This window comes from Lolium rigidum, chromosome 5 (genome assembly GCF_022539505.1).
Source record: "Lolium rigidum isolate FL_2022 chromosome 5, APGP_CSIRO_Lrig_0.1, whole genome shotgun sequence".
NCBI lineage: Eukaryota > Viridiplantae > Streptophyta > Magnoliopsida > Poales > Poaceae > Lolium > Lolium rigidum.
The window spans coordinates 61512778-61521693 of NC_061512.1; the positions used below are offsets into that span (position 1 = coordinate 61512778).

Here is an 8916-nt window from a genome sequence, read left to right on the forward strand (position 1 = left end):
TAGATCTAATAGTATATTTTCGAATCTCAAAAACATATCAGATTTTGTTATTTTTATCTAACATAAAATAAAAATAATTTTCGGTTGAGTTTTTGCATGATGGTGAGATGAATTATTGACAATCTTCAGAATTATTTTCATACTTTTTGATATACTGTAAAAATATTTTTAATTTTTTTCTAAAATAGTGTGAGCACTGAACCTCGGAAGCCAAAAGCACTTTGATGCTATTGTCCTTTCTTTTGTGTGTTGGGTACTTGGGTGCCGTGTCCAACAAAATGGAATACTACATTTTGTTTTAATTGGTTGGATACCCATATCTATCCATCAGCTAGAGGTGTTCTTGTCAGTTACCACCCATATTGCCACGTTGAGGACGCCAGGAGGACAGGGCTTAGATCAATCACAGATGTCACCAGTCCCTAGTGCATTTATACACATTTGCTTCACATCAGATTGTTCCTCATTTATAGATTGTTTCAAACGTACGTCGTCGGTTCTCATCTCCCATGGAGGCACCTCGGTGTTTTGGATCGGTCCAGAGATAATGTTTCCAAGTTTACTTCAGTGGAGCATTACTATATTGGATTTTAAGAATTAGGTTAGTTCATGTGCACTAATAAATGAGTTAGTTGAGACTCTTCTAGGCTCCAAGCCTCCAACAACGCTGGCTCGGCATTACTGTGGCTCATCAAAGACACTGTTGTACACCATCATTCATGCAACAGGGTTTTGGAGGACAGATTAGATGCAAAATCATAGCCAAACAGTATATTACTGGAGGAATGTCAGCATTGAATGCCAAGAAGACGAAAGTTTAAGCAAGAGGGTGTAGCGCCTAGCTGTAGCCAAGATAGGCACATCTGTTAAATTAGGAAGACCAGTATTAGCAGCTTAGCTAAGAAACAAAATGATTAACAGAAACTGAAAAAAAAACTTCTAAAGATCCATTTCAGCAAGGAACAGTCAACAGATAAGAAATGAGAATCACTGTGGAATTTCATAATAGAGAGACATTTCCTAATAAATCGACAAATGCTAGTGGTTTTGGTGTTGGCTAGATGTATAAGCCAAACAGTATTTCTTAAGGTAACTTTTCCTTCAGAATGTGGAGCAAAAATGCTAGTGGTTTTGGTGTTGGCTAGATATAGATATCAGCAAAACATAAAATAAATAGATAAATGCTGATGGTGATAGGAACTTCCTTTTAATTGTTTCTGCTGATTTCTCTTCATGGAGGTATCAAAACGTTTTTTATTGGAGAGTGATATCGAACTCCAGTAGGTTTCAACATTCAGAAGAAAATCATGCTTACCAATTCGGTTGATGGTGTTCTCATTCAAAAAGAGCAGCCACTATATTTATTTCTGTGTTCTTTTTCTTTCCATTGGAATTAGTGAAACATGACTTCAGAGTCATGTCCCAAGATAATTAAATGTATCGTCTGTGGAATCGGCAGTTCTATACTTCGTTAAACTTATCAAGCTATAGACGCCGCAGAGAAGCTCGCTACATTTTCCTTTCAATCTGACTATTTTTCAGACAGCAGAAATATGTAGAGGCCATAAAAAATAAAAAATTAGGTTCGATACTATAATTTCTCAAACTGAAAAAGAACCGCCTTTTGAAAAACAATGTGTGACCACAAAATTCATCATGATATTATGAATAAATGATGCCTGGTTTAATCACATCTGAAAAGCTACCTAACGTGAGAACAACATTTGGCAACCTACCAAGCTAGAGATCTAGACCAATTAAGATGGGCAGCAATATATTGACAAAGTTCAGGAGCATACTAGCCATTCAGGTGGTTACCTGTATCTGTAGGTTAGAAGCTGCAGTGTCATGATCAGAATGTCAACAGCGGTCCTGTGTGTGTCAACTTTGTACGAGTATTGCTCTGGTCTCTGAGCATGCCACAACCAACAATGCTTGAGAAAATTCAAATCATGTAGCTAAGCAAGCCTGAAGTTTCAACTCCATCCTGAGGTCTTGACAGCAAGAGTGAAGTTGGACGAGTTATTTGAAGTGAGGGTGGGGGAAATTTGTCATGGCAGGCTGGCAGAGGTGACCGACCACCGCCGTGTCTGCGACTGGGCGATTCCAGGGTGCACAAGGATGTCGATTCATGTCATGTTCAGCTGAAGGGAGCCCTGAAACTGGTCATTAGGTTAGCAGCTGTAACCGAAAAGGAGCCTAATCAAAATAGCCTGTTGACGTGAAAGTCAGGTAACAGTAACATCTGAGAGCAACATTGGTACTGTACAAGCATGACCATTGAACATTTTTCTTTTGATTTGACACGTCAGACCCTATGAGTAAACATTACAGCAAAATACTATGTAAACCAATCTGTAAAAATGTACTAGTAAACATTGCAGCAAAATACTCCGTAAACTATAGCGCAAGCTGACATTGGAACAGCTCATCTTATAGAGAATTGAAACCCAGTGGGCATGCTAGAAAAGAAGGTAGTGGGCTCTGTAAAATTTGTTTCACCAACCGCTAAACAAGTACATGTAGCCCAAAACAAAAGTGAACATCATCTTCTACAGCAAGTAGACAGTAGAGTTCCAACACTATAAAACTAAATGAGATTGATACATTTTTGTCGCACAGCCAAGGCACCATCACCAGCAAGGGACACACACTATGATGACAGACTAAATGTTTTGCCAGACATACAAAAAGGACCCGATTTCATTGGCGGCACAGATAATATGATGATCATGTTTCTTTTATAGCAGACTGTTTGCTTCTCCGCTGGTGCACGTCCCAGTTAAATATCCGAGCAATTGTAACCTGACAAAAGAAAATGAGTTTCGAGATAATGAGCGTCTGAAGATTGTATCGTATGCTCAATCGAGCACAATTTGAGACTAGTGAACTAGTCATGGCCATTTTACCTGAGTTATGGTTTGTTGGTCCCGCAGGAACTGAAGATCACCAACAAGGACTTCTAAACTGGCCCTCGCATTTTCCAAATTCTTTTTCAAGAGGTCATTGGCCTGTAAAAACTCCAGGAAATGAGGGGGGAACTAAAATCTAAAGACTGGAATATGACGATGTTTGGTCTCCCAAAATTAACCTCGTCGCAAGAGTATTCCAGCATCACATTTGCACCCAACCATAGACACACTGAATCAGAGTCCTCGATTTTCGCACGTGAATAGATTCCCTCAGATAATTCAAAATCGGCTATGAGTGCCTGCATTAAGTGTACGAAAGCCACAGATAGTTAACTACTTAACTTTCAGCAACATGATCTCACACAGAACAGCTAGCATCCAGCATGGTTAACGTTTCATGAAATTACCAACATTTGAACCATTTTGTTTTCAAAAGTTGTACTTAAGTGATGTTAGCAACAGACAATGAATAATAACAAAATGATCCACATTAGTATAGTCACGAAGGGTAATTTTGGAGATAACTGAAACAGGTAACACAGAGTAATAACCTAGCATATTGGAATAAGGTAATAAAACAGAAGAATAGTTAGCAACAGACTTATGTATTAAGAAACATGCAAAAGGTCAAACATGGTATTTTATGCGTCTAAATCTAAATGCTAAGATACTGTATCTACAACCTTCAACCTGCAAATGTTTTTATCATGGTATTCAATGTAAGAAATGTAATACAACTTAAGGCATTAAGCTGAAATAAAAGGGAGCATCCCATACACCGAATTGGGAAAACAATTGAAAAAAGGAATGGAGTTCAGGAAATTATGCAAACCTCGCCCAAAGCCTTTTTAGCTTGTAATGTCGCAACAATACCCAAGCATTTCTCTATATCAGGAATTTTTGCCTGTAATAAAGACCAGATGGCTACAATATGTTATGTGTGCTATAATTAGCATGCATCATTGACGACTGCTAGTAAAAGTAAGTATGGTACTTGTAACACAAGTTAGATTAATGACCAAAAGTTGACTCCATGTTAGCACTGGCATCGTTTTTAGTACTAATTCACTTTTATCTGTATAAAGTAGAGAACAGTTGTGCTCTGGAATATCATATTGCAATTCAGGAGCATGAGACCATCACCAAATGTAAAATCTAATCATACTTCCACTCAGAAGATCGATGATCCAAGTTAAGTAATGCCACATTTACTAATAATGAAATGTAACTAGTATTCAATAGCTTCCATCCACAAACATAAACAGAAAAAGTATGAGCACCTGGAGTTCTCTTTGTTGTGCTAAAAGCTTCATCTCCACCATTTTGTACTGCTGCAGCCTAAGCAAAAATAAATAGAAGACAGGTTAGATTTCTCTAAAGCACGACCAAATATCCTACCAGAAAAAAACACAGCCACAGGTAAGAAGTGTAAATGCACACATGTAGAGAGGGGAGATATTTGCCAAAACCTGCTCCGGTGTCCCCCCTCTCTAAACTTTGTTCTATTTAGACGGCTAGGATCTGCTGATACCCCTTCGTGTGTTGACTTCACGTGTGTGTTTGGTTCATGGGCAAATATGTACGGGATGGGATGGGATAAAATATGTTTAATTAACGATTAATAGAACTATTAACACACCAGTTAATATGTAATTAACGGGTCCTTTTCCCTTCGTGGCAGAGCCGGACCTAGCGGAGCGGCCACCTACCCATGCCTAGCAAGGTCACTGCCCGCACGTATTTAGCGAGGCTGTTTCTGTCGATTGGGTGTGTCGTAGACGTAGCAAGCTCGCTGCTCGCCATGCCATGAAGGCCGCTGCCGCCGAGCTAGGGAGCCACGTTGCAAATCAAGCCCGCCGCTCACCGCGCCCTGGAGGCCGTTGATGCCGAGCTGGGGAGCCACGCGGAAAAGCAAGCCCACCGCTTGCCGCGACCTGGTGGCCGCCGCCGAGCTGGGGAGCCAGACATACGACGGTGGTAGGTGTCGGAGTCGCGTCGATGGCCATGAATTCTCAGGTGGCTAGTGAGATTAGTCATGAAATTCACGGATCATATGGTCAGAAATATTCAATTTTTGGGATGGAATCATCCATATTTTCTGGTCACGAACCAAACGCACATTTACCCCCTTCAAGTTTGGTTGGAAGGGGGGGACACTGAAGCACGCCCCGACAATAATGCTGAAATTGCTTTTACCTACCAACTAGAAATGAACACTGAAGGCAAGAACAGTAGATCACATGTAGTTTGTTAAAAAAGAAAAAAGAAACAGGCAACATGGCATAATATAGTCTAAATCATGAAGGAACAATACTAACAGATCGTCTAAATCACGAAGGAGTAACAATTGTCAGTCTGAAATGACAAGCTTAAATAATGGAAGGTTTATTTGCAGGAACAAAGAGGTATAGAGAGTAACAACTGCATGCAAGCTCTCAGCCTCTCATCATAAGAAGTTTATGCAACATCTGAATGAACTGTATCCCATGATTGAGTGGATAATAAGCTCTCAGCCTCGCGTGGACCAAGGTTTACGAGTCGAGCCAAGTCTACAGGGTACCTACTCATGGACATAGTCATGCAAGTAGTGACGACTAGTCAAGGTTTTCGGTTACCGGCTCATTGACTAGTCGTAGTTGAGCGATCCTTGGCGTGGACTCTGCAGCTTAAGGCAGAGTTTGCATCTTCTCAGCGGTAGTGAATTAGGAGTGCAATACTGTGTGAGGGGTGGAGTAGTAAGCTAAAATATCCATCCACAAGTAGGCACCAAGAATGATACTTCCAGAGATCCAATCCAAGCACAGCACCAGTTCACTCCTCTAATGACTACCGGAAGCGCTTAGCTAATCTGACAATGAAATAAGTGGCGAAAGCAGCACGGTCCCTACAAGGATCTAACATGTTGAGGATCTTGTAGAGATAGATCAAAGACACATGGCACGGACGCAGGCGACCTCCAGAGGAACGCGAAACGCCCCCACGTCTCAGACGAATCCTGGATCAAGAGCGAGCCGATGGGCACCGACCCAGCTCCCCAATTCACCGAACAGGTGGAGGGCACGGCGCGAGAAGCAGCCCAAGGATCCATCCTCCCGGCTGCAGCAGCAGCCGGACCAGGATTCCTCGAGATGAACACAGGTAGGGTTTAGGGGAGAGGAGCGGAGCGGAGCAGCAGCTACCTTTCTTGGAGGAAGGCGAGGGCGGAGTTGACGTCGAGCCCGGCCTGGCGGAGGTAGGTCTCCACATCCTCCACGAAGGACGCCGCCGGGATTCCCCGCCGCTCCGGCACTCCCTGCGGCGTGGATGCCGCCACCGCCGACGAGGAAGTGGCCGCCGCCATGAGCAGGAGACAGGAGAGGAGGCGAGGAGAGAAGGCCCAAACTGAAGAGGGGGTCGGGAGTGTGCCCAAGCTAGGCCCAACTGAGGAGTATGAGCACAACCTGTGCGACTGTTTGGTAGGGTCCATCTTAGTTTGGGCTTCCAGACCGGCCCAGCGGGTTGGCTTACAACTAGGATGTACACGGGTGTAAATGGATAGGATAATTTCCGCATCGAAACCGGCGCCGAATCCGTTTTAAGGTAGAGAAGCGCTGAGCGTTCCCAGGGGATCAAATCCCCGATCCCCCGGGTCCCCAACCGTACGATGCGGTGCTAATTAGATCTGGGTCAGCGCTCCTTGGGCGGAAAAAAAGAAAACCAACCGATAAAATAATTTCCCTCCTCCCGACCTTTACGCACGACCTTGACTCTGCGGGAGCGCATGTCGACTTCGGCTTCTAGCACAGTTGCTCGCGCCCGCAGCACTGTCGCCGGCGCCGGAAACACCACCGCCGGAGTCAGCGGTAGCACTACGCTCACATGCAGCACCACCGCCGGTGCCGGTAGTACCACTGCGCCTCGCATGCAGCACCATCGTTCTGGGTTTGTAGCACCGCCGCTGGTGTGGTAGCATCGCCGCCGACCTCGTCGGCCTCCTCGCAGCACGGTGGCGCCCGATTTGTAGCAGCCGCCGCCACTTTGCAGCAAGACGCCGGTTGTAGCAAATCGCCGCCGCCATCCATCCATCGCCCCCTCTTGTAGCAGCCGCCGCCATCCATTGTAGCAGTCGCCGCCGCACCTCTGCCGCCGATTGGAAGTCGGCGCTCATTGTTCCCGCTCGCCGGTTGTAGCTTGTAGCAGCCCCGCCTGCTGATTGTAGCAGCCCCGCCAAACTATTGTAGCAACGCCGACTGCCGATTGTAGCAGCACACAGGGCTCTTGTAGGAGCGCCGCCGAGGCTGATTGTAGCAGCGAGGCTGATTGTAGCAGTGCTGCCAGGCTATTGTAGCAGTGACGCATGTCGAATGTAGCAGCGTCGCCAGGCTACTGTAGCAGCGCCGCCGGGGCATGTAGCAGTGACGCGAATGTAGCAGCGTCGCCGTGCTATTGTAGCAGCTCCGTCGGAGGCTTGTAGCAGAGCGCCGAGCAGGCAGGAGAGATGGTAGCCATGGCGGGGGTAGGCGAGGTGGTGGTGCAGCAGCGTGGGAGCGCGCGGTGCTCCATCTCCAGCCATGGACGCGGGCTCGTGGTTGCCGGCGACGGTGCCGGCCGACGACCTCCCCTGGGTCTCTCATCCGGCTATGGCGGCCAGAGTGAATCACGACCGGGCAGCGCGGAGCAGGGAGGAGGGATGGTAGCCATGGCGGGGTAGGGGAGGTGGTGGTGCAGCAGCGTGGGGGCGCAGCAGCGTGGGGCGCGCGGTGTTCCATCTCCAGCCATGGACGCCGGCTCGTGGGAGAAAAGATTGGGGAAAATCTGCACGAAAGGATAAGGTCGTGGTGGAAGATGAGGTGGGCCCCACCATGTGCTGTCCGTTTTATTCCGCTCCGCAGAGACGCGTGACGTGCATAGGAGGCGGGGGATCAGAACGATGTTCCCCCAGGGGAACGTCATCGTTTCCCTTTAAGGTATCTATATTCGATTTTAATGAATTCAGCGGATAAGGATATCCGATTTCGAAGTGGTGCTCCGGATATGGTATAGCAAATAACATGCGGATATGAATTATCCGAAATTTAATTAGGATAATCCGAAGGTTTGAATTACTAATAATGTTTGAGTTTTAGTGCATTATGTCCTTTCTTCTTAACTGCACACAAGACTAAAAGTTTAAATCTCTCTCAAGATAGTACTATCTACGATGAGAGCATATATCCGACTATTTTTGTTTCCGGTCTGGGTCCGCTCCATTTTCGATTCGAATCTGCACACCGATATATCCGCATTCTCATCCGAAACCGATCAATATCCGCTCTGATCCGAATCCGGGAAAAATATATGGTAGAGGATATGGTATGCGTAAAATCCGATCCGATCCGATCTGTTTACACCCATAAGGATGTAAGAGCATCTTCACTCACACACAACCTCCTCCCGCAAAGGCCTAAAGCCATCTCTAACGGGACAGCGCAAAGGACGCGGAGCGACCATTTCCGACCGCGCAATCAAAAAATGTGTCTAGAATCAGGCTCAACGGTTCGACGTATAGTAATCGGGCTGTCCGCGGAGACGCAAACGCGGCCCAAATAAGCGCCTCGGATGCGTCTCCGCGGACGCTGGCGTATATAAAGAGGGGCATGCGCTCGGTTGCCTCATCTCATTTCCTCCACACAAATCCTAGCCGCCGCACAACCTCCACCGTAGTGTCGCTCTCCACAAGCCCGCGAGGGAATCCATGGCTGGTCCAGGTGGTCGAGGCCACGAACGCGGTCGCCGCGGCCGGGGCCGCCGTGCTAGAGCAGCATCACCCCGCCGCTCGTCGTCACATGTGCCGTCGTCGTCTTTGGAGGAGACAAGATGCTTCGAGTTCATCCTCCGCATCAACGAGGACCCACTCGGCATCAAGCGGTTGCCAGACAAGTTCGTCGACAGCGCCGAGTCGACCAAGTTGCAGCTGTAGGAGGCCAGATGCAGCTTCTGTCGGTGGCCTGTCGAGGTCTTGTTCGACGGGGAGGGCAATATGTAT

At 46.7% G+C, this 8916-nt stretch overlaps 1 protein-coding gene across 1 annotated transcript; it reads right to left on the reverse strand.

The window, feature by feature from the left end:
* Positions 1-2413: 2413 nt before the first annotated feature.
* On the reverse strand, positions 2414-6267 carry LOC124653716 (probable prefoldin subunit 3). The gene is made up of 6 exons (XM_047192781.1): positions 6092-6267; positions 4193-4250; positions 3745-3816; positions 3092-3211; positions 2910-3011; positions 2414-2805 (listed from the first exon to the last, which is right to left on the reverse strand). The coding sequence occupies exons 1-6, from the start codon at positions 6250-6252 to the stop codon at positions 2731-2733; spliced, it is 588 nt and encodes a 195-aa protein (XP_047048737.1). The 5' UTR covers positions 6253-6267; the 3' UTR covers positions 2414-2730.
* Positions 6268-8916: the final 2649 nt, after the last annotated feature.

Bases quoted from the DNA above. Each gene is read 5' to 3' on its own strand.
- LOC124653716 (XM_047192781.1), bottom strand. From the start codon at position 6,252: ATGGCGGCGGCCACTTCCTCGTCGGCGGTGGCGGCATCCACGCCGCAG. The intron at 3,817-4,192 runs GTGCTCATACTT...TCTTTATTACAG, and splicing joins CACAACAAAGAGAACTCCAG to GCAAAAATTCCTGATATAGA. The intron at 3,012-3,091 runs GTTAATTTTGGG...GAGTTTTTACAG, and splicing joins TGGAATACTCTTGCGACGAG to GCCAATGACCTCTTGAAAAA.